Here is a 24,121-nt window from a genome sequence, read left to right as displayed (position 1 = left end):
CTGATAATGATATATTTTATAATTTATTTTATTATTGAAATAAATATATAATTGTTAATTTAATATATTATATTATATTATTTTATTATTAAAAAAATAAAAAATATCTAAAAAAATGTAATTTAATAATTTAAGAAAAAAATTAAAAGAAATAAATGTTAAAAGGAAAGTTAAATTAGAGTGATAAATTAAAAATAGAAAAAATGAATTCTAACAATATTAAATAAATTATTTTATTTTTTTACAATATAAAAATTTCATAAAAATTAATAAATGAAAGATATATATATATATATATGAGTTATTCAAAGAACGTGGTTGTTAATATTCTTATAATATTATTGTTTCCGAGAGACAAAAAAGAAAGAATTATGTTTATAAGTGTTCTATTACCTATCAGCTAACTGTTCAGCTATTTGGATGCATATCAATAATCAGAATACATCTAACCAAAAACCCCTAAATTTCAAAAATAGCTGTGGAAAGACCAGAAGTGCAACGTGACTTGTGAGTAAACCCCACCACAAGCCACATGTGAACCCTCTAACATATGGCTGCATTGGACAATAAAAGCATCACGAGATGATAATTATCAACTCAAAATTCTACCTTTTGTTTTGGATGCTTAGCTCATTTTTATCACAGAAGAAAACTGAACTTGAGTTAGGCATAAGTTGAAATCTGCAGCCGTTTCCATGCCATGGCAGATAAAATTGTTGGCAAAAGTTTCTCTTTTAGTCAATCAATCTCATCCCTGTTACCTTGCCGCATATAATAAACCAGAAAACTTGCATTTTCTTCTCCAGTTGGTGAAGATGATAGAAATTTTCTTTCCAATGGCGTACCAAACACAAGCTAATAGAATCAGCCCGTGATTGTACGGCACACAAGCCGATCGGCTTTCATCCTTCCCACAGTAGATGTAAATGGGATTGAAATTTAATCCCTCGTTTCTTGAAATGAATCAGATGGCTTTACCATCTAAATTTGATGATTTGCGCTCTAACTACAATATTGCAAAGGAGTTTGATAATAATCTAATATATGTGTTTTCATTGTAATCCATTGACAATGACACAACTAGATGATGCATATCAGTATCACACATGATTCGTCTGAGACTTCCAAGAAGAGAGAGGGTATGATTAACAATTTTACAATTGCAGTTCGCTTATAGTATAAAAAAAAGTAGACTAAGTCAAAGCTCATCACAAATTTCCTATTCTGTAACGAGAGTTGTCCAAATTAAAATGAGGACAAGCTGAAAGAGCATACAGATTCAAAGTTAGAGGCTTTGAATATAAACAAAAGATATGTCTAGGCCCCATCCGGCTGCAGGAAAGGGTTGGCAATTTCATCTGTACCATCAGTTGGTGAGACAAGCATCACAGCAGTTCCCCTGCATACCTGCAACACAACAAAAAATAAGTTCAATTTGAACAAGTTTTCATTAGAAATAACACGCCAAGAATTTATCAAATGAGAATGATGCATTGTTGTGACAACCGCGCGAGCTGATGGGAAAAAAAGGGCAACTCTTATGCATTGTGACAAAGAAATACAAGCTCAAGGATAATTAACCACTAAATCCATGAAACACATTTGACCAAAATACATTTTCAACCCTATGCACAGCGAAGCAAAAATAGAATATATAAACTAAAAGTAACATACTATTAGGCCAAGACGCCTGGTCTGATCAGTAGTCTTCAGAGGATCATCAGGATCTGTAACCCAATGAGAAGAAATCAAAATAAATACATCATTACAAAATAAGCATGCACAAAATATTATCAAAAAGGATTCAACACTTGAGATTGTGAGTTCAGTTACACAGTTGAATAATACGTGGAAAATATGAGAACATATTCTCATATGCAGTGGATTCAGGTCAAATTTATAATGGCGCTCTGGAAATTGATAGAAGACTAATAGATACTTCAAAATGATGATCCCTGAAAGGAGAAATAAGTCATGTGTTTCTCTCTTGTCTAAGGTGCCTTAACCTCCCAGCAATTAGATACTCAATTTCAGAGTAAAAGACTATCATTAAAATAATGGGCTTTTGTAATGCATGATACCCCTTTCTTTTCATCACTTTGCAAGGGTGAGGGGACGGTCATCCTTAACAATGTGCTAAGACTTGCCCTCTAAGACTATCATTACAATATCACTGAGAAAATAAGAGGGGGCAAAGAAAACAAAAAGGGAGGAAGAAGAAATTGCTAAAGAAATGCTAGACAATGATAAATTGTTTAAAAACAAGCCTAGTTGGTCCCATTTTAGGCCCTTTTACATGTTTGCTACACCCTTAGCACTGCAAAAATTGAACATAAATTTCTCGGGAAAGGGAAGTGATACAGCACATTAAACAAAACCAGGCATGTCTCTCCTTTTCTCCTTGCTATCTAGGACTCATTTCTTTGTCTCATTAGCAATACATTTCAAAGTTACGGAACCACAGATGTGAAAGAGAAACATACAAAAAAAAAAAAAAAATGGAAGCCATTCCAATTCATGAAGAGTATGGCTGGCTGAAAGTTTTGGCCCCAGCTGAGCAACACATACACACACATCTTATAAAACAAATAACACTTTAACAATGAATTCCCACTAGGGAAGGTCAATATAGCCTTGACTAGAAATAACAGTTAAAAAATATGCATAAAATCACATATACATCATACAAACATTCCCAAAATCTATCATCAAAGTCATAAAGGTAATACCTCTCAGGTATTCTATAGCTTCATCCAGGACAAGGTTTAACAATTGATCATACCCTTTCAGAGTCCCTGTCACTGAACCAAGAAGAGCCAATGGCCATTATTTAGATAAAACATATCGATAATGGGAATATTTCATGTCATTAAAGGCTAGAAATTTCCTCTTATACCATACTCTCTCTCTCTCTCCCTCTCTCTCAAAAAGCCTGTGAAACAAAATTACTAGACATTATCTTCAAATAGCCATTGTCCAAATTACTTGTTTGAAAAGAGAAAGAGCGAAATGGAGGGGGAATTTAGATAGCAACAGAATAATAAGCAAAATAAAACAAAATAAAGAAAAAGAAAATGTCATGTCAACATTTCAGCAGGAGAAAAGCAATGGAATCTTGCATTTTGAGCCATTTAATACACCTTTTAAATTAAGTTTCTCTACTATGTTGAGTATGTTCATGACTTGATCTCATTCACATCATGTAATATGATTCAAATTTCAATCATATAACCAGTTTAGCAAAGACAAATTTTATGGCTAGGTATCAATATGCTAATGCTTCTCCATTATATTTATATTCTTCAGAAAATACAAATATTTGCCATTTGAGAAACAACTATTTCCATCCCAACAAGTAGTCTTCAAAAGGATAAGATTTTTTACCCATACTAACAAAGTTCTAACTCTCCCTTTTGAATGTACTATTGAAGCGATTAAGACTATACATTACAATCCTAGGCAAGCATATATGACGTCAATCTTATCAACAACATATATACAATTGCATGACCTTCCTCTCAACTTTTAACTCAACTCAACTCAACTAAGCCTTTATCCCAAAAATTTGGGGTCGGCTATATGGATTCGCTTTTTCCACTCTGAACGATTTTGGGTTAAATCCTCAGAAATGTGTAATGCTTCTAAGTCATGTTGTACTACTCTCCTCCAAGTTAATTTAGGTCTACCCCTTTTTTTCTTTCTATCCTCTAACCTAATGTGCTCTACTTGTCTAACTGGAGCCTCCGTATGTCTACGCTTCACATGACCAAACCACCTCAATCTCCCTTCTCTCAACTTATCTTCAATTGGCATCACTCCTACCTTTTCTCTGATACTCTCATTACGGACTTTATCTAGTCTAGTATGGCCACTCATCCACCTTAACATTCTCATCTCTGCAACTCTTATCTTAGATGCATACGACTCTTTCAGTGCCCAACACTCACTACCATATAACATAGCCGGTCGTATGGCAGTACGGTAAAATTTTCCTTTTAATTTATTGGGAATCTTACGATCACATAAAACTTCCGTGGCACGTCTCCACTTCAACCATCCGGCTTTAATCCTATAACTAACATCCTCCTCACATCCCCCATCTACTTGAAGGACTGAGCCTAGATATTTAAAGTGATTACTTTGGGACAGTACCACCCCATTCAAACTAACTCCTTCCCTATCACCAGTTTGGCCTTCACTGAACTTGCAATGCATGTATTCTGTCTTCGTTCTACTTAACTTAAAACCCTTTGACTCTAAGCACTTCTCCAAAGTTCTAGCTTCCTATTGACTCCTTCTCGTGTCTCATCTATCAGAACAATATCATCCGCAAACATCATGCACCAAGGAATACTCTCTTGTATATGTTTCGTCAGTTCATCTAAAACTAATGTAAAAAGGTAAGGGCTTATGGCTGATCCTTGGTGTAATCCAATTGAGATCGGAAAATCACTTGTGTCCCCTCCCACTGTGCGCACAATAGTAGTTGCTCCTTCGTACATATCTTTCAATACTTGTATGTACCTAATAGATACCCTCTTTTGTTCTAACACATTCCATAAGATCTCTCTTGGAACACTATCATAAGCCTTCTCCAAATCAATAAAAACCATGTGTAGATCTTTCTTCCCATCTCTATATTTCTCCATCAAGCTTCTAATGAGAAAGATCGCTTCCATAGTTGAACGACCAGGCATGAAACCAAATTGATTGAGAGAGATAGAAGTATCATGACGTAGTCGATGCTCCACAACTCTCTCCCACAACTTCATAGTATGGCTCATGAGTTTAATTCCCCTATAGTTTGAGCAACTCAGTATGTCTCCCTTATTTTTAAAAATAGGTACTAAAATACTCTTCCTCCATTCATTAGGCATTTTCTTTGAGTTTAGAATCTTATTAAATAATTTAGTTAACCATGCCACTCCCATATCTCCCAAATACTTCCACACTTCAATTGGTATTTCATCGGGTCCACAGGCTTTACCCACTTTCATTCTCTTAAGTGCTTCCTTTACTTCTAAAGATCGAATCCTTCTAGTATAATTTACATTCTTTTCTATTGTTCTATAATCTATATTCACGCTATTACCATTTTGACTATTATTAAAGAGATCATTAAAATAATTTCTCCATCTTTCTTTAATGTCCTCATCTTTCACCAACACTTTTCCTTCTTTATCCTTAATGCACCTAACTTGATTGAGATCTTGACATTTCCTTTCTCTACTCCTTGCTAATCTATAAATATCTTTCTCCCCTTCTTTAGTTCCAAGTTTCTCATATAACTTTTCAAAGGCCTGTGCTCTTGCTTGACTAACTGCCTTTTTTGCCTCTTTCTTTGCTATCTTGTACTGTTCATATGCCTCATTATTATCACATTTAGGTAATTTCTTATACCATTCCCTTTTTCTCTTCACTGCCTTTTGTACTTCCTCATTCCACCACCATCTCTCTTTTGAGGGTGGTCCATGTCCTTTAGACTCTCCAAGTACTTTTCTAGCTACTTCTCTAATCTTTGATGCCATCTGTATCCTCTCAACTTTTAACAATCCAAGAAAATATCCTAAAACATTAATAACTTTAAGCTATCAATTCACCTTCTCCTATAGTAGGTGTGTTTGTGCAGTGGTTGTTTCCTAGCAGTAGGGGACAGGAGAGTGCTAGGTTAGTAACTACACTCTTATGGTTATATTCATCTTGACTTAACAGTTCTGAATCTCCCATACATAATTCTAAGCACATATTCTGCTGCACTATATTTAAGTAATTATCTCCACATCCCAAATCTTATAAACAATCTAACGTATTCACAACATAGTGACAGCAAATCTAAGCTACCAAATATCTATAGCTACAGAATTACTGTTACTTATCAGATTAAAGTAATTACATATCATGTTATTTGATCTAAATGTTCTTTGACCTAAAGGGATTTCAGCACCCAATTTTGCCCATCATTGTGTAAGTCAACCACCCTACAAGTAATTAAAAAGAATAAACTGGAAGCTCAAAGTTTGAACACTCTTTGGGAACGACTTTATGCCCAATTCAAGACTAAAAAAATCCAATGAAAATAGTGCAAGTCACACCCATTTATTCATCATTCAATTTCTGCTATTGGTGGCTTGAACTTCATTTAACTACAAGCAAACCAATAACCCTGAACTGGGAGAGGGAAGAAGCTCCTGATGTAGGGTACAAATAGTTACCTTGTCTACCACCCGTGAGCTTGACTTGGACACCCTTGTCCACAAATTTTGCCAAATCCAACACCGTTTCTTTCCTCCCTGACTGAAGCACAAATGTTACACGTTAAAATGAACCAAAAAAAGAGGGAAAAACAAAATGGAAGAACCCACATAATCCTTCTATCAAAAGACAGAAAAAAAGAAGAAAGTTACCATCTTCACACGAATATCTGAGAACCCTGAATCAGAATTATCTAAAAAGCATAAATATATTTGCAATAACTGATTTTAACGGTGAAATCAACAAGAAACAAACAAATAGAATAGAAAAAACTGACTTTCGTTTTAGCAGTGCAGTGCAGTGTGCCCTAGATTGTCCTCTCCTTCCTCCTTCCAGCGTCTGCTTTGCTTTTTCCCGCTTGCGCTCAACACTTAACAGTTGTTATTTGGACTCCTTTTTTTCTTTATCATGCGTCGGCCCAAGGGAGAAGCAAGCCATGAAAACACAAGGCCCAAAACTAGTAACCATATGACAAAAATACCCTTAACTTGAAGGACATTTTCGTAGTTATAAGAAAAATGGAGGACATTTCGCTTAAGTGAAGCAAGCTACTATATTAACGCAGTGATCAATTTAGGGTTTGTGTAGCTGGCCGAGAATAGAACCCTACCTTCGAAGTTTTAGGATTGTTACAGGGCCGCAGCCATGGCGGATAGAGCAGGCAAAGGAAGAAAAGAGGACGTTGTTACTAGAGAGTACACCATTAACCTTCATAAACGCTTGCATCGATGGTACTCTCTCTCCACTTGTTTGAAGTTATGGTTGATTTAATGTGCCTGTTTTGATTGAAAATGGTCTAGATCTGATATATAGGAGCTTAAATTTTGTGGGTTTTGGTTACTTTCTGTGCTGTATTATGAATAGCTTCATGCGCGTATTTATGAAACTTAGTACAGAGCTTGGCATATCAGTGTACGTAGTATATGAACAGGAGGTGAAAGTAAAGGGCTAAGAACGTGTATGAATTGTCATTTGGGAATTATGCTGTCCATGATTTTAGCTTTTATTGCAAAATCTTGTTTATCTTTTAATTGTTGCTTGTTTCTTGTTTTCATCTTTAGGAGCTCTGGAAGCTCAATGTATAATTTTAGATGTGTATGTGTAATTTGAAATAGTTGAATATGTGATTTGGTTGGTTGAGCGCAATGCATTGATAGAGCTATTGAGATTTTGTTCTTTGTATATTTGTACTTGTTTATCTGTGAGTTCATTTGTTAAGTGGTGCTGCTATATGTATGATCCTTGTTTCGGATTGCGCACATATAATCATTAAACATTTTTTTCCTGGATTAGTCACATTAATGCTTCTTTTGATTCATTTTTATATCTGCATCCCATCTTCTTTTATTTCATTATATTGGTTTTCCTTTTAGCACCAGCTGAAATGTCATTATTATGGTTTAGTGTTTAAACTTAAAATAGGTCATGTTAATCTGAGGCAAGTGTAATTACTTCTGGTCTTTACACTTTAACAATTTGTTCATAATAGGCTTTTATTATGAATGTTTTTACCCCTTCTGCATTCTTTATCTTAACTTAATGGTGAAGATGCTTGAAAATAATCTTAATATAATTCGGTAACATCAATGTGGAAACGCACTTCTCTTGTTTAGATACCAATTGAGATTTAAGTTTGGCAATTTTGCATAGCATTCATAATAGAACCATTGTAGGATTCTAACTGATGCAATTGATTTCTGTAAAAGCTGCAAAATTCTGAAGCTTTATTTCTCTTCTAACTTTATAGATTGATTTGTTATGTTAGAAAAAAAAACTTTTTTTTTTCAATTTTTATTTTGCTTCATGTTTGCTAATTAGTGAGTCATTTAGCTGACTCTAGCTAATTTGTTTTTGAGAATTGTTGACTGCTTTTGGCTTCAGGACCTGAGTTATTCTGTTTGCTAATATAATGTGTTTTGAGAATTCAAACACCTTAAACTTTGTTTAAATTCTATGTGTAGCACTTTCAAGAAGAAGGCTCCTAAGGCTATAAAGGAAATCAGAAAGTTCGCTCAGAAGGCCATGGGGACAACTGATGTTAGAGTGGATGTCAAGCTAAACAAGCATGTGTGGAGCCGTGGAATCAGGAGCGTGCCAAGGAGAGTTCGTGTTAGAATTGCAAGGAAGAGAAATGATGAAGAGGACGCAAAGGAGGAGTTTTACTCACTTGTCACTGTTACTGAGGTTCCTCCAGAGGGATTCAAGGATCTGGGCACCAAGGTCATCGACGAAGAGGACTAAAGTAGCCTGTTTCCTTAGTTCTTAGTCAAGAAACTCCAGTTTTGGTTTTTATCTTTAATTAATCTTGTGATTTTGGTTTTTGTTTTGGATTTCTTTGAAAATCTTTGGCAGAGAATATACACTTGAAAGACTTTTTTGTGATTTTATCTTAATGTCTATTGTTTCATTCAATGGGCTCTTGAATAGTCATTTTTTGAAAAGTTACTTCTGCGGTAGCTATATGTCTAGACATGGAAATGGTCTGATTTAATTTGATATCAAAATTAGATTGAAATTGATTTATAACGGCTGGATAGAAAACGGCTTTGAATCAGATTGAGTCCGGTTTTGGTTCTGAGCTTGATTGACTCAATTTTAAATCAAAATTGAATTGAAATTTATCTAGGTTGGCTTGATAGAAATCAGCTTTAAATCAGACCGGGTCCGGTTTTGGGTTAGAACTATTTTTTTAAAATAAATTAAAAAATTAATTTTATTAGATTTAATTAATGGTTAGCGATATTAAATGGTATTGTTGTGGTTGATATGGATAGAAGTAAGGGATGACAATAATAGAATATCTTAAATTTAATTAAAATTTTATCATCAATATATATAAAAAAATTAAAAATAAAATAGTATACGTTGATATTTAATTAATTATTTATAAAAATAATTTAAATAATAAATATTTAAGATAAAAATTTTAAGTTTAATATGAATATTATTTATTAAATTAAAATTTATTTTAAATTCAATTATATATTATAACTTAATTTATTAACTTTCTTTTTTTTCTTGGAAAGGCATGCCCTTGAGAAGGACGGGCCGTTTCATCAAGATGGAGATCTTTGGGCTAGAATGATGAAAACAGGCCCAATCTCACACTCCCTTAAAGCTTCCCCACCAAGCTTTTCACTTCCGCTTATATGAAAATTTTCAGAACCCGCCAACGCCACGACACACGAAGAATCGAGATAGAGACAAACAGATTTCATCTCTTCTCTGAACATTTCATTCCGGCAAATTCAATTGCCTCAGGTAAATTTCCTAATCCTGCCATTTCCTGCATTTTCTGTTTGTTTCTAGGTGAAAAATGTGGGAGAAAAGTAAAAAACTGTTGATTATAGGAGCTCAATTTCCATATTTCACAGCTTCAGATTGACTCATTGCTTTTAATCGTCTTTATTTTCATTGCAAATGCTTAATATTACTCCTAGTCTTCTATTTCCTTGCGCTGTGTGTGTTTGTGATATATCATCGTCATGCCCCATCTCAATTGGAATCAAATTGCTGTGGTTTTTTTTTTCCTATTTAAAGTTTGACATTAAGGTCGTTTAAAATTTTAATTTGCTAGTAGATCTTACTTTGCTGTTGCTTATCTTGTTAGAAATGGAGGGGGGGCTTCAATACTTTCCGAAACCAGTGTGTCCAGCGGAGAATGATGATGATTTAAAGTATGTGTCTAAGCTTAGCACTATACTGGTTGCAACAATTCAGGAAGCAAAGGACAGGATTTCTCAGATAGAGTATATATTTTGCAGTCAGCTCTACTCTAATTTCCAAATGAAAACTAAGAGCTTGCAGAAACTTTATTTGGAGGCTAAAAAGGAAGCGGAAGATTCATGGAAAGAGAAGGAGAAAAATCTTCAGCTCCAGAATGAAAGACTTCTACTTGAAAAGCAAGAATTGCTTGAAGAAAACCGGTGTCTGAAGCTTGAGAAGGAAAAGTCTTTAGGGGAGTTGGATGACAAGACAGACTCACTAGTTCTCAAAGAAAGAATTCTACAAGTTAGAATTGATGAACTAGAACAGGAGGTTAGGAAGAAGTCCAAGGAAGTTGATGAGGGAATGGAATTGCATAATAAATTACTTCAATTGGTCCAAACGAAATCAACTATGATATTGGAGAAGGGAAAACAACTGAATGAGTATAAAGAAAAGAATAATGGGTTGCTTGACAAAGTGAAGAGCTTAGAGAAAAAGGTTGAAGTGCTTGAAGATGAGCTTAAACGAAAGGCTTTAAAGATAGCGGAAAAGGAAGAGATGGAGGCAGACTTACTCAAAAGAATCAACTCCCTAATATCACTTATATCAGATAATCATGAGTTGTTGACTAAGCATGAAAAAGAGAAGAAAGAACTTGTGGAAAAATTGGAATGGTTGGAGAAGGATGTTAGTGAACTCCAAAAGAAGCTCAAGAAAAAGACAGAAGAACTTGAAGAGGGAAGAGTGTCACAGGCACAACTGCTTCAACAGATTGATGCGGATAAATTGGAAATCTTGAAGCAAAAACAACAGTTGGAGGAGTCTGAGAACGATAAAAAACTGCTTCTGGAGAAAGTAAATGTTTTTGAGGAGAAGATCAATGAGCTCAAGGAAAATCTCAGTAGTTGCAGCAAGGTTGATGAAGGAAAGGATTCATATGAAAAGCTGCTTCAGCAAATTGAATTGAAAGAGACTCAGTTGCTGGCTGAGAAGAAGAAGACAAAGAATGTCTTTGATGCCTACAAAAGGTTGAAGTCTCAGTACAAATTTCTATGCGCGAAGGCTGGCCTTACTGAGGAGAATATGCTTCCTCAAATCAAATTAGAAGATGAAAGTGCCTCACTAATGCATCAACAAAATCCAACAACTTCACCTGGTAAGATCTTATTGATCTTTTATTCTACGCATTTATAGAGGAAGAGGAATAGATCTAGGAAAATTTTCGGGGGAGTTATTTGTTCAATACCTAAGCTTCACATCCTAAAAAAGAAATGAATTAAATGATTAAATTGAGTTATGGTTTGCTAGTAATCATGATCTAGTAGGTAAATACAAAAGGGTGAATTTGTTTATTTCACACTTCAAATTGAAATCTGATTTTGTTTGAGTTTGTCTTGGATTTTGCTGAACTCATGACTAATGTTCTACAATTAATTTAGAAACTTGCACAAAAACACAATCCTAACTCCTAATTGTCTGCCTGGTTTTTGTATATAAATCACCTCTCCTTCTGTGTTCTGTCCTTGGTTTGGTTCTAGAGTCTAAACAATCTTTTGTTGCTTGGAATTGTAGATTTTGTGAGCAGACATCCAGATACTGCTACAGCTGCTTGTGAGATCAAGAAAGTGAAGATTGAAAATGACGCCAGTGATCTGTTGGAGGAAGATAAAGTAGTCAAATCAATTCCGATGCCAAGCTTCCATTCTCCTACTTCCGGTTATATTGCACCAAAATGCATTCCTGCTGCAAAATCTGCTCCTGTTGTTGGTACAAAGCGGCCTGCATCTCGTTGGGTAGGTACTAGGTCTCGTCAAAACAGAGATGGGCCTGACCCTCATGATGATTTCCTTGATACCCCCCTTGAGAACCTTAGAAGGACCTTGAATAAAACCATGAAGGATGATCATGATCTTCAAATCCCAGTTCAGAAAGATATGCACTCTGATAGTTCAGATGATGAAACGCAGGATATGAATGTTGATCCTGGCCCAGAAAAGCAGCAGATGCCACTTCCAATGGCTGGCCAAAAAGGGTTCAAGTATGTTGAACCTGTTAGAAAGAAAGCTGAGCGGGATAATTTGAAAGGAGTTGAATGCAAGCAGTGCAAGAAATTCTATGATGCAGTTCTTCCTAATGGAGGAAAGGATGCTGACGGTAATATACAAAATTTCCGCTGTGAGCATCATGATGGTGTTTCCAGGCATAGGTATAAGTACGTTCCCCCTTTGACTCCTGAAGGATTTTGGAATATTGGATTTGAATCTGAAATGTGAACTTGACTTTGAAACCTCTTTACAGAATGCACTAACGTTTTTTTTCCATTATGAGATTTTGATGTTTCAAGTTAACCAAAACAGGGTAAGTAACTGAGAATTGTAACGAAGATAATGCTTAGTCACTTGTGATAATCCTTCAAACATATATTAAATTAATCTTCCCTTGATAGGCTTGCTAGAACTGCACTAAGAGTTGCCCATGAAAAGCTTGTTTCCTGGTCTCAAGTATGCTTTTGATTTTGAATGAGAAATCCACCTCCATTTTGATGTCTGTTATTTCAGTTCAGACTTGTCACTAGGATTTTGAATTCACGTGTAATACTTTAAAATTAAGAAAGATCCTATGTAAATGGAGTAATTTCCTTACGTTTTAAATAAAAATTAAGATAAGTCATTCCTCCAAGCTTTGGAATGTACTCTAATAGGTTACCAAGAAACTGGGGATCTTTAGATGCCATATTATTATATCGAACTTAAAACAAAGATTCCTTTCTTCAGAAATTTCGTGGTTTCAAAGTTCAGACATGTGAATTTTGCAATAAATTAAATTAGAATTGTTAGAGATTTTATTTTATATTCTCTTCCATCATTAATTTTGTCATCTGAATTTTGTGATGTGAGTTCTACGTATCTATCCCTTTGCTATACTGCTAATGCCTATGTTGTAATTCAAACATTTTACACGCAACATTACCTTCATATCTATGATCTCTGAACTTATTTGCAGTTCTCTTTCTGTTACAGTTTTAGCTTATTTCATGTTTATTTTCCTTTACTAATATAGTGTGGTAAGTTTTTTGGTAATTTATGCTGCTAGTAGCAGATCCTCTTTTGTTTTGCTGTTGTTTCTGCCTTTGTAAAAATTCAATTTAATTAATTTTTTTTTGTCAATTCTTATGTTTAAAAATATAATAAGTGAAATAATTCAATTTTTTTAACTAAAAAAAAATTCATTTTAAAAAAAATAAAAATAGACCAAAAGTTGTATGATTGTGCAAGAATTCAATGCAATTTTTTTCCATATGATTTATTCGTGAGGAAACCATTGAATTAGCAGGTTAAAATGGTTAGGGTAGCAAAATTAGGGTGTGAAATCCTGTAGATGCCTTATCTACATATGAAGAAGGAATACACAGCAAAATATTAGATGGGAAAATAGTGGATTAACCATAGTGCTCCTTCATTCCTTGTCATTGATAGTGGGCATTATCGGACTCCTGCTGGGGCTTCATGTTGTTTCAATGATATGGGACCGTTATTAAGCACCGCTTTTGCATATATATATATATATATATATAGTTTGTTAACCGCCCATGTGATTTCAGTGCAGATTAGACCCTTGAGTCATTGTTCAATTTTAGTTTCAAATTTAATCAGATGGATTTTAAGTCCAACTGAACTGTGACCAGGTCTAGGCATGTCTGGTTGGGAGTTGTATTTATTACTATCTCAGAAGGGTTCATTAACAATTTGACAGAGCATTATCTTTGGAGTTAAATGTCCGTTTTGGTTTTTCTATTCTGGTTTGCCCTATGCTACTTCGCCACCATAAGTTAATGGGGGCATGTGGGTATGAGTGAAAGGACGACCCTCTTAAAGAGTTAATGCGGGTGGCAGCAAGGAAAAGCAGCCAGCTCTTATTGGTCTTTAGGAACATGCATTGCTGTGTGAGATACTGACCATTTTCCTACGGCTATTTATTCACTACTGTTCCAAGCAATAATGATCTGAATAGATAGGAATTTGTGTGCTGTCCTTAATAAATGTATGGGTGCTATGCATGAAATTTTATTTGTTAAAATCGGTCTATATGCGATGAGTTTATTATAATTATAATAGAATTCAATCATCATATATATATATATATATATTAAATTTTTATATTATTAATATAAAATTAATAATAAGTACAATATTATACGCTTTAAAAAAATCGATTATATAATATGTAATTTTATTTTATTTTTTTTTCATTTTTATAATTATTGCAACAATACCCAATTGCCCATTGCATTATATGCATAGGCAACCTTATCTTCTAATCTCGTAATCTGTATCATAGCTTATACAAGTTTCCACATGCATGCAACAGCCTAATCTTTGTCCATTTCGACTTGTAATTAACTCACAAGTCTATTCATACTATTACATTAAATTAACATTAATCAAATCTATAAATCCCACAAATCACTCAATCACTGTCACCTTAAAAACACTTGACACTTCTTAATCAAACCGTTATTTGCTGTTGTCGGCCGATACGCATTAGCAAGTCCTCAACGGGTTTCCACAAAGACAATCATTGTTAGAAAAGGAGGACGATTCTTGCTGATCGAACGGTGATCCCGCCGGAATGGGCCCACATAAATGGTTATGGCTCAAATCCAAATGCCCGATATATTTTGCTGAAGATAAAGAACCGGGTATCGGACCCTTCAAATTGTTGTATGATAAATCAAGTGCCATGAAATAAGATTTTGCACCGAAAACATCTGGTATTTTTCCCTCTAGAGAGTTTCGGCTAAGATTCAAGATACCCAAACCGGTACAGCTCAATAAAGAAGACGGTATTTCGCCCGATATCATGTTACTATCCAAGTTGAGTGTAGAGAGAACCGGCATGTTCCCTAACCAGGAAGGTAGCCAACCCGAAATCTGGTTCATGGATAAATCCAGGTCTGCAAGGCGATGCATGTTGGATATGGAGCTGGGTATTGAGCCAGTGAGTTGGTTTCGACTCAGTAAAGCTCGACTCAGCATTTTTAAGCTACCGAAATCGGCTGGTAACTCACCGGAAACTTGGTTGTTTCTTAAATCCAAATGCTTGAGATTCCCCAACTTGGTTATGGAAGCTGGAATCTTTCCAGAGATCTCATTGTCAGCTAGGTTTATGACGGTGAGTCTCTGGAGGTTTCCGATCTCCGTGGGGATCCCGCCGAAGATTTTATTCCCAACAAGATCAAGAATTCGAAGTGACTTCAAAGAAACTACGCATTCCGGGATCTCACCGGATATACCTTTCCAGTCTGCGATGATTAAAGTGGTGAGACGATCGAGTTTACATATTGAAGGGTTGATGGAACCGGTCATGTAACCAGAACGGCCGGCCTTTTCGAAGATGGGGTCTTCGGATTCACCGCGGAGGTTGATGTCGGCAACTCTGCCGGTGGTAGGGTCGCAGCTAATGCCGTACCAGTTGGAGCAGCAATTGGTCCCTTCCCATGTAGTGAAGATGCCCAAGTATGGTTCTTTTAATGAGGACTTGAAGGCTAATAAGGCCTGCAGGTCAGACGCCGGGCAGGAGTTGACGACGGTGGAGGAAATGACGAGAAGGAGACAGAGCGAAAGAAAGAACACACCCATGTGTCTCTTTTTTCCTTTGTACAAACTATAAATTAAAAATGTAGGAGGAGTGCGTCTGAGAAGAGGATGTGCGTGGTCTGTGATGGAGTAATAATGGGTTTTATGAGCAGCGAGTGCAGAGAGAGAGAGAGAGAGAGAGAGAGAGAAGGGGTGGGGGTAGGATTAGGATGCAGGGAGTTGGGGCTTGTTATATAGTTCTTTTTGGACCAATCTGCCCTTGATTACCTGTGTCTGTATAGGCCGCTTACCATGGAGAGGTGAAAAAGGTATTTGTTTAAAAAAAATTATTTTAAAAAGTATTTTTAATTTGAAAAATTAAAAAATATGTTGAAAATTTATTTTGGTTATCTTACGATTAATACATAATAAATATACTTTTAAATTATTCCTCTCTTTATTTTATTAATTTTTCTCTAATTCTTTTAATAGTTTATTGATTTAATTCATTTGAATTTAGTAAGTTTGAATTTGAGATTTTATAACAATAAATATAATTGTGAATTAGATAAATTTGATTAATTTCATTAATTATTTTTATTGGAAGCGATGAGGTCAATCCTCCCTGGTTTGGGTGAGAGTAAAATAGTAGCTTTTTATTTAGTTTAGCAACCTTGGGCGAAAAGTAAAGGGTTCCTGTGTTCGGTCTGCATTATGATCATGATATTTGGCTTTTTCGTGCTTTGCTTGACATCATTTGGTTGTGGAGCTCGATTTGGGTCTTAGATCTGCTCTATGCAGTTGAGTACAACTTTTGTACTTGGCTATTTGTAACTTTGGAATATGTTTTTATACAATTGGGAAGGTCATCCCAAAGAGCAAATGATGGTTAATGAGCTCTGCGGTAGCGTTCTTAGTGGTGTAGAGTTGACGTGCTCTTTTTATAAAGATAATGGGGTTCGATATTGTTAGGTGGAAAGTCGAACTGTGATGGATGTTTTTGCCTTTCGCATGATAAGCAGTATGCCTAGCTTCAGTTGTGGTGCAGCTTTTTCAAAGAAAGCGAGTCGGAGCCAATCAGGGCATGCTTTCTCTGTTTGGTTTTCATCCCTATAATTCAAGTTTGAGTCTGCATTCTTTTGATCCTATTAAAGAAAAAGTGACTAGTGCCAAAGTATATACAAATATGCATCCATGTGATCCACCATATAGGATTGTGACCCACCATATGCAATTTGCATGAGAGTCATGTGAGAGAAGCAAAAAGAGAAGACATTGATATATACATATGTGTATATATTTGCCCACTTTTACTCACAACACTTGAAAAGTGTAAAGTGAGTGCATAAGGACCAGAAGGAAGTCACAATCATTTCTTGCAAATTCCAAAGATCTTAGCCTTCCCTCTCTTATTGATCTTTAATGGGTTTAAGCATGATTAATTATTCAAATCCATTTTTTAAATATATATAATTATTTATTTCAAAGATTCCTTTCATGGTATAATTGTGTGCTATATAAATATATTATTCATTTTCTTCAAAAAAAAAAAAGAAATTCTTTAGCAATACATTTTCTTATCTTATCCCCTCATTTTCTATGCACACAAACACAATTTGATATATATATATTTTTCTATAGGTAGAGAGACTCACACGTAACATGTGGCATTTGACAGATTAATGTATTTATATCTTTAATTCAAAATAATGAATTCCATCTTACAAGTTTTTAATATAGTTTAATTTAATTTAATTTAATTTAATTCAACAATTAAAATATATCATTCATAACATAGAATCATGACTCTACTAAAAAAAATTAAAGTGCTTGATGGATTAATTTTTTTATATTATTATAATAATAATTAGGGTTAGAGGTAATAAATCTTTGTTTGGATTGAGGAGAGATCAAGGATGGTGACAAGGTAGAATGAAATAAAGCTTTGCAATGTAATGGGAGAACATGACGCTGTCAGCTCTGTTGTCTTCATTAAGACATCATTCAAAGCGTGTCACGTGATGTTGTCAACTCTAGTAAGACCTCTCAATGCATATATATATATATATGTAAAATTAAAGAATGTATCTTTCTAAAAGTAAGTAATAACTAATTTTTTTGTTTAAAAAATATTATTTTCTAATATTTTTAATGTATACAATAATAATTATTTTTGACAATATTTTCCATGAACTTCTATTGATAGCTTCATTCAATTGATATTGTTAAACACTAAATTAAGGAATTTTTTTTTTTAAATTAATTCCCTTCAACAACATATTCAAGCTGCTTTTATTTGGGAACTGATATTTCTATTCCTTTGAATCAAATAGCGTTGGATGTGCAATAATATGGAATTAATCTTCTTGTCTGATGGGTGCATTTAGTTTCAGCCGACTTGAGTATATGATATTCTTCTAAATTCCAGGTTTGATATTTCATAGGAACCTAGATTAACTTTACAATACTACTTGTTAGAATACAACTGCCATATTTATATTAAGTTATCATTAACCCAATATTCTATTATTAACCAAATATTATGGACCTTGATTTAGGTTTTAATCTAGACTTTATTTTTACTACCAACATTCTTTCTTTTCTTAGCTCAATTATACTTGTATATATAAAATCCTATAAATCTTGTAATACACAGATTCAGAAATACAAAATTCTTTATTTTCTCATGGTATCAGAGCTGTGTTGACTTGATGGATTTTTGTCTTGTTATTCCATCCCTAATTCAATAGTCTTCATTCACAAAACTCATTTCACTTTGGCCTTTTCTCATTTTGGCTTCATTTAGTCTATCACAATTTCTGTGTGTAGACAATTTTTTTTTTTTAATGGAGAAGTTCGATGTATCATAGCCTATTGGCAACATTTTAAATGGATCCAATTATGTCCTTTGATCCCAAAAAATGTCTAGCTTTCTCAAAGGCAGAAAATTATGGCGTTATATCACCGGTAATGTCACTAAACCCACTAATATGCTGAACGTCTTGAGGAATGTGATTGTAAAAATCATCAAATTCTTATTTGGCTACGCAACACCTGTGCTCCATCCATCAAACTCCAATTTGGCCGATTTGATACTGCCAAAGAAGTTTGGGACTTGTTAGTCAAGCGATATTCCACTTCGAATGCTATTCATCGATTTCAAATTTATGGTACTCTCAATCGCATGTATCAAAAACCAAGTCAGTCCATTAATGATTTTTTGTCTGAAATGACTGCTTTATGGGACCAATTGTCATTTTCTAAACCACTCTGGCATGACATTTGTTATGCTGAACTTTATGCTAAAGAAAGAGATGAATTTCGGGTTTATCAATTTACCTTGGCTTTAAATGATGAATTTGAGTTAGTCAGATCCTCTCTGCTCCATAGGGATCCTTTTCCCAAACTTGAGATTGTGGTTACATAATTATTATCTGAAAAAGCTCGTCTTGCTACCTTGAAATCTCAGCAGTCTATCATCGCTACTGACACAGTGTTAGCCACTCCAGCATCTTCTCAATCGCAAAATAAAGTGACTTGCAGGTATTGTCACAAACCAGGACATCACATTTCTAATTGCTTCAGGTTGCAATCCAAGTAGGGAATTGGACGAAACAATTAATCCAAATTTAACTCTGGTAAGGCTCTTACCCATACTACTGCTGCAGCCACTAAAAGTTGGTCTTCTAGTGACACATCTACCTTAGATGAGCTTCTTAACCAGATAAATATTAATACTTTAAAACAAGCTCTAGCCCATTCCATCACTGGTGTTTCCACCTCTTCTGCATTATCAGTCACCCCATGTACATATTCTTCTTGGTTCTTTGACTCTGCTTATTATAACCATATGACTGCTGACTTACATATTTTCAAAACCAAAAATTCAATATCTCATTCTCCTGTTATTCATACTGCCGATAACTCATGCTTGTCTGTTAGTCATGTTGGAAATATTTCTACATCAACTTTGTCCTTACCTAATACCTTTCTTGTTCCTAAACCTTCACTCAATCTTATTTCTGTTGGACAATTATGTAATCTTGGTCTTGATTTACATTTTTCTCATCACGGTTGTTATGTGCAGATCCGTAGACAGGACAGATCCTTAGGACCGGCCGTAAAGTTGATTGTTTGTTTGAATTGTCATAACTTCACCTTCCTTCACAAACCACATCTATACCTATCTCTTTATCTCAATGTGCTGCCTTCGTGTCTTCTTCTACTTTGCATTATCGACTTGGGCATATTTCTCCTTCTAGACTAAAATCTTTATGTTCTAGTTTTCTTTTAGGAAATATTAAGTATGAGAATTTTGATTGCTCTTCATGTGAACTTGGTAAGCATCATGCTTTACCCTTTAACAATAACCCTTTAACAATAGTGATTTTATTTCCTCTTTAATCTTTGATCTTGTGCATACTAATATCTGGGGTCCATCTCCAGTTGCCACCATGGGTGGTGCCACTTACTTTGTGATATTTGTGGATGATTACTCTAGATTTACTTGGATTTACTTTATGAAAAATCATTCTCAATTGTCTCAAATTTATTCTAATTTTACTGCTCATGTTCAAACTCAATTCTCTTGTACCATTAAAACTCTTCGAACAGATAATGCCATGGAATATAAAGATACTGGCTTTCTCAATCTTCTCTCTCAACATGGCACTACTGTTCATCGATCTTGTCCAGGTACCTCTCAACAAAATGATCGTGCAGAACGAAAATATAGACACATTCTTGACACTGTACGTACCCTTTTAATTTTTTCCTTTTGTCCTGAATGGTTTTAGGGAGAAGCTGCTCTTACAGCTGTCTACACCATTAATCGCGTTCCTTCTGCAATAATTGGTAATCAAACACCTTATGAACGTTTGTATGGTATCTCTCCTAATTACAGTCTTCTTCGTGTTTTTGGGTGTGCTTGCTTTGTTTTTCTTCAACCACATGAACGTTCAAAATTAGAACCTCGTGCACGGTTATGTTGTTTTTTGGGTTATGGCATTGAGCATAAAGGTTATCGATGTTGGGATCCTATTTCTAAATGTCTTCGTATCTCTCGTCATGTTACCTTTTGAGAACATAAAATGTTTTCCACATTGTCTGAGTTTCAGTGTCTAGACAATAGTTCCCCTTTCTTCACTAATTTGTCTGTGGAGTTATTTCCTGATACATCTTCTCCTCTTAATGACAATGCAACTCCTTCTCCTAACATTTTTAATGCAGGACAAATAGATGATCAACCTATGGTGACGTCTGAGAGATCTAGTACATCTGCGGATTCTGTCTCCCTACCCACTATTTCTACTCCTTCTGATATTGTACCTTTTAGAGTACGTCGCCCACCATCTTATCTTCATGATTATCACTGTTATTCTGCTATAGTTTCTTTGCATGAACCTTCTTCTTATAAGGAAGCCAGTACTAATCCTCTTTGGCAACAAGCAATGCAAGAAGAATTGCAGGCCTTACCAAAGACTTCCACTTGGAACTTGGTTGATTTACCGCTTGGTAAAATTGCTATAGGATGTAAATGGATTTATAAAATCAAAACCTGAGTAGATGGTTTAGTAGAATGTTACAAAGCACGATTAGTAGCAAAAGGCTTCACTCAGGAGTATGGTATTGACTACGAAGAGACTTTTACTCCAGTAGCTCGTCTCACATCTGTTCATAGCCTCATCGCTATTGTAGCTGTGCGTAAATGGACACTCTTTCAGATGGACGTGAAAAATGCCTTTCTCAATGGGGATCTTTCTGAGGAAGTTTACATGCAACCTCCTCCTGGTTATGATCATCCACCTAGGAAAGTTTGCCAATTTCAAAAGGCTTTATATGGACTTAAACAAGCCCCCAGAGCATGGTTTGCAAAATTTAGCTCTACAATCAGCAAATTGGGTTTCTCTTCTAGCTCTTTTGATAATGCTCTTTTTATTCGCAAGACTCGTAAGGGATATATATTTTTGTTATTATATGTGGATGATATGATTATCACAGGTGATGATTTGCATGGTATTAAAGAGGTGCAAAATTTTCTTTGTACTCAGTTTAAAATGGAAGACCTTCGTCGTTTGAGTTATTTTCTTGGGTTAGAAGTCTCTTCTGACAGTAAAGGCTATTATTTGTCTCAGGCTAAATATGCCACTGATCTTCTATGTCGAGCAGGTTTGACAGGTAATAAAACTGCTAATACTCCTCTTGAGACAAATGTGAAACTTTCTCCTACGGATGGAACAATTTTGGAGGATCCAACGCTCTACAGGCAGTTGGTTGGGAGTTTTATTTATCTCACTGCCACTCGACCAGATATAGCATATGCAGTTCATATTGTTAGCCAATTCATGGCTGCTCCTCGCACTTCTCACTTTACTGTTGTTCTTCGTATCCTTCGATACATCAAAGGTACATTGTTCCATGGTCTTCATTTTTCTGCTCAATCATCACTTGAACTAAAAGCATATTCTGATGCTGACTGGGCTGGAGATCCTACCGATAGAAGATCTACAACTGGCTATTGTTTCTTTCTAGGAGATTCTCTTATATCTTGGCGTAGTAAGAAGCAAACAATAGTTTCTCAATCTAGTACGGAAGCATAGTATAGGGCACTAGCTGACATTACTTCTGAACTTCTCTGGTTAAGATGGTTATTACAGGATATGGGTGTCTCTCAATCTAATGCTGCAACAAACATCTATTGTGACAATCAAAGTGCCATCCAAATTGCCCACATTGATGTTTTTCATGAACGAACTAAACACATTGAGATTGATTGTCATTTTTTTCGTCATCACCTTATGAGTGGCAAGCTTTGTCTCATTTTAGTTCCTTCTGCTGATTAGACGGCAGATATCTTCACCAAAGTGTAGGGGAGGGGGGCGTGAGGAGAAATATCATCCATTGGAATTATATAAAATACACCAGGTAATGCCCAGAAAGATGGTGGAGTCACAATGGTCTCACTTAAGTACCACCTCCTTAGACAACATTTGCTAGACATGCACTTTATACAATCCTAATAGAATCAAACCACTGGTAAGTACCGTCTTCCTATAATACTACCACGGTACTAAGGATTTATGCCACGAAGGCATAGATAAACAGGAGTCGCCACCTGGGTAATAACCGGGACATATTCAGTGTTTCTTCCGAGGGTCATGGATGGTAACTTACTCCTTGCAGAGTTTCCACAACCGTCATTGCCATAGCCCAATGTCTAGGTTCGGGATAGTGGGTACGTAAGGGGAAGGTGTTAGGCACCCCTTACGCGTGGTCTAACCTCGTTGATTCGAGTGCCAGTCCTCTACTGATGTTTCTAGAAGTCTTATTTATTATTCCTTTATTAAACTTTATCCTAAAAAATGCAATTTTAATCCTACACATGCAAGTAATTCACAAAAGGGTCGTTGTTTACACACAATTTCATGCACAAGTAATTCCTATCTATGAGATTGCTAATTATTTAAATGATATTTACCAGATAACTAAAATTAATTTATTATTGAGAATTTAATTTACAAACAAATTCAATTTTAAATAACCCTACGTTTCTATTTAATCTAATTAATTAATTTTCACCAAGTTATCCTAAGGATAATTGAACTAAGTTAATTATGTACATGTGTAATTTATTCTAATATCACATAAGGCCCAAACAATCACAACCTAATAAAGATTTCTAACATGCAAATTTATTTTACAATTACCAAGTATTAAATTAAATTTATTTACATGCCAATGTTAGTTTAATTTACAAACAAGATTAATTTTAATTTACAAAGTATTTATTTAAATTAATTACATGCAAAGGTCAGTTAAATTAAAAACAAAGTTAATTTTAATTTACCAAATAAAAGTTCTATTATTACTACAATTTCATGCCAATGGTTATTCGAGAAGTTTAGAACTACTTACCTATTGGTAAATGTAGTTGCCATTGGGGCAAGCTACCCTTAAAAAAGAGTTTCTCTTCTAGTATGGCAATGATATCCCTAGCTTACTCCCGTTTAGCTCCATATAAGCTGCCCTCTTTGGTACTTACCTTAGGGCTATTTACCAATTTTGTTTGTAATAAAAAATAAAGAAACTAAAGAAAATAAAAGAAATAAAGAAAATATCAATAACAATTTACATTGGATTCTAACTCTAGTCTCCTAAAGAGTTAAGATTCCTAATTAGTTACAACTACCTAATAGTCTAAGTCTTTTAACATGATCCAAACACTTCATAACACTTCTTGAATTAAAAGAACACAGAAAAATAGATCAAATATCAATTAAAACCCAAGAAAATACAAGAACATACATAAATATACAATTTCTAAATTCTAGCTGATTAACGGTAGCAAGAAATCCGATTTTTTAAAAATAGTTATACATGCCTAAAAATCATAAAAAAATTACAGAAGACAACCTACATATCATACAAGATCATAAAATTTATAAATCAAATAAAACCCTAGCCGAATGGTCTACATAAATTTTAACTTTTCTAAGTGATAGAATCGTACTACGTTTTTGTAAAATTCATAACTCATTAACCACAACAGATATGAATGCAAAACCAATTGGAAAAGATTCATAAGA

General features: G+C 34.8%; 4 protein-coding genes across 4 annotated transcripts; 2 read left to right on the top strand and 2 right to left on the bottom strand.

Annotated features, from left to right (window-relative positions):
* Nucleotides 1–1,025: 1,025 nt before the first annotated feature.
* On the bottom strand, nucleotides 1,026–6,672 carry LOC110643702 (sm-like protein LSM7). Its single transcript, XM_021796161.2, has 6 exons — nucleotides 6,530–6,672; nucleotides 6,405–6,430; nucleotides 6,213–6,294; nucleotides 2,730–2,801; nucleotides 1,675–1,727; nucleotides 1,026–1,407 (listed from the first exon to the last, which is right to left on the bottom strand). Exons 2-6 carry the CDS (start codon nucleotides 6,405–6,407, stop codon nucleotides 1,318–1,320), a joined length of 300 nt encoding a protein of 99 aa, XP_021651853.1. The 5' UTR covers nucleotides 6,408–6,430; nucleotides 6,530–6,672; the 3' UTR covers nucleotides 1,026–1,317.
* A 145-nt stretch (nucleotides 6,673–6,817) lies between these two features.
* LOC110643698 (60S ribosomal protein L31) lies at nucleotides 6,818–8,664 on the top strand. Its single transcript, XM_021796158.2, has 2 exons — nucleotides 6,818–6,983; nucleotides 8,214–8,664. Exons 1-2 carry the CDS (start codon nucleotides 6,898–6,900, stop codon nucleotides 8,491–8,493), a joined length of 366 nt encoding a protein of 121 aa, XP_021651850.2. The 5' UTR covers nucleotides 6,818–6,897; the 3' UTR covers nucleotides 8,494–8,664.
* A 635-nt stretch (nucleotides 8,665–9,299) lies between these two features.
* On the top strand, nucleotides 9,300–12,281 carry LOC110643681 (protein gamma response 1). Its single transcript, XM_021796139.2, has 3 exons — nucleotides 9,300–9,513; nucleotides 9,863–11,116; nucleotides 11,533–12,281. Exons 1-3 carry the CDS (start codon nucleotides 9,402–9,404, stop codon nucleotides 12,231–12,233), a joined length of 2,067 nt encoding a protein of 688 aa, XP_021651831.2. The 5' UTR covers nucleotides 9,300–9,401; the 3' UTR covers nucleotides 12,234–12,281.
* A 2,035-nt stretch (nucleotides 12,282–14,316) lies between these two features.
* LOC110643680 (DNA damage-repair/toleration protein DRT100-like) lies at nucleotides 14,317–15,751 on the bottom strand. The gene has a single exon (XM_058135366.1). It carries the CDS (start codon nucleotides 15,597–15,599, stop codon nucleotides 14,502–14,504), a length of 1,098 nt encoding a protein of 365 aa, XP_057991349.1. The 5' UTR covers nucleotides 15,600–15,751; the 3' UTR covers nucleotides 14,317–14,501.
* Between the last annotated feature and the right edge of the window lie 8,370 nt (nucleotides 15,752–24,121).

This window comes from Hevea brasiliensis, chromosome 14 (genome assembly GCF_030052815.1).
Source record: "Hevea brasiliensis isolate MT/VB/25A 57/8 chromosome 14, ASM3005281v1, whole genome shotgun sequence".
Taxonomy (NCBI): domain Eukaryota; kingdom Viridiplantae; phylum Streptophyta; class Magnoliopsida; order Malpighiales; family Euphorbiaceae; genus Hevea; species Hevea brasiliensis.
Note: the sequence above shows the minus strand (reverse complement) of the source record. Positions and strands in the feature narration are given on the sequence as shown.

Coding starts and splice junctions, on each gene's coding strand:
- LOC110643702 (XM_021796161.2), bottom strand. Junction 2,802..6,212: donor GCTCACGGGTGGTAGACAAG/GTAACTATTTGT, acceptor TTCTTGGTTCAG/TGACAGGGACTCTGAAAGGG. Junction 1,728..2,729: donor AGCTATAGAATACCTGAGAG/GTATTACCTTTA, acceptor ATTGGGTTACAG/ATCCTGATGATCCTCTGAAG.
- LOC110643698 (XM_021796158.2), top strand. CDS start 6,898: ATGGCGGATAGAGCAGGCAAAGGAAGAAAAGAGGACGTTGTTACTAGA. Junction 6,984..8,213: donor CATAAACGCTTGCATCGATG/GTACTCTCTCTC, acceptor TTCTATGTGTAG/CACTTTCAAGAAGAAGGCTC.
- LOC110643681 (XM_021796139.2), top strand. CDS start 9,402: ATGAAAATTTTCAGAACCCGCCAACGCCACGACACACGAAGAATCGAG. Junction 9,514..9,862: donor GGCAAATTCAATTGCCTCAG/GTAAATTTCCTA, acceptor TTATCTTGTTAG/AAATGGAGGGGGGGCTTCAA. Junction 11,117..11,532: donor AAATCCAACAACTTCACCTG/GTAAGATCTTAT, acceptor TTGGAATTGTAG/ATTTTGTGAGCAGACATCCA.
- LOC110643680 (XM_058135366.1), bottom strand. CDS start 15,599: ATGGGTGTGTTCTTTCTTTCGCTCTGTCTCCTTCTCGTCATTTCCTCC.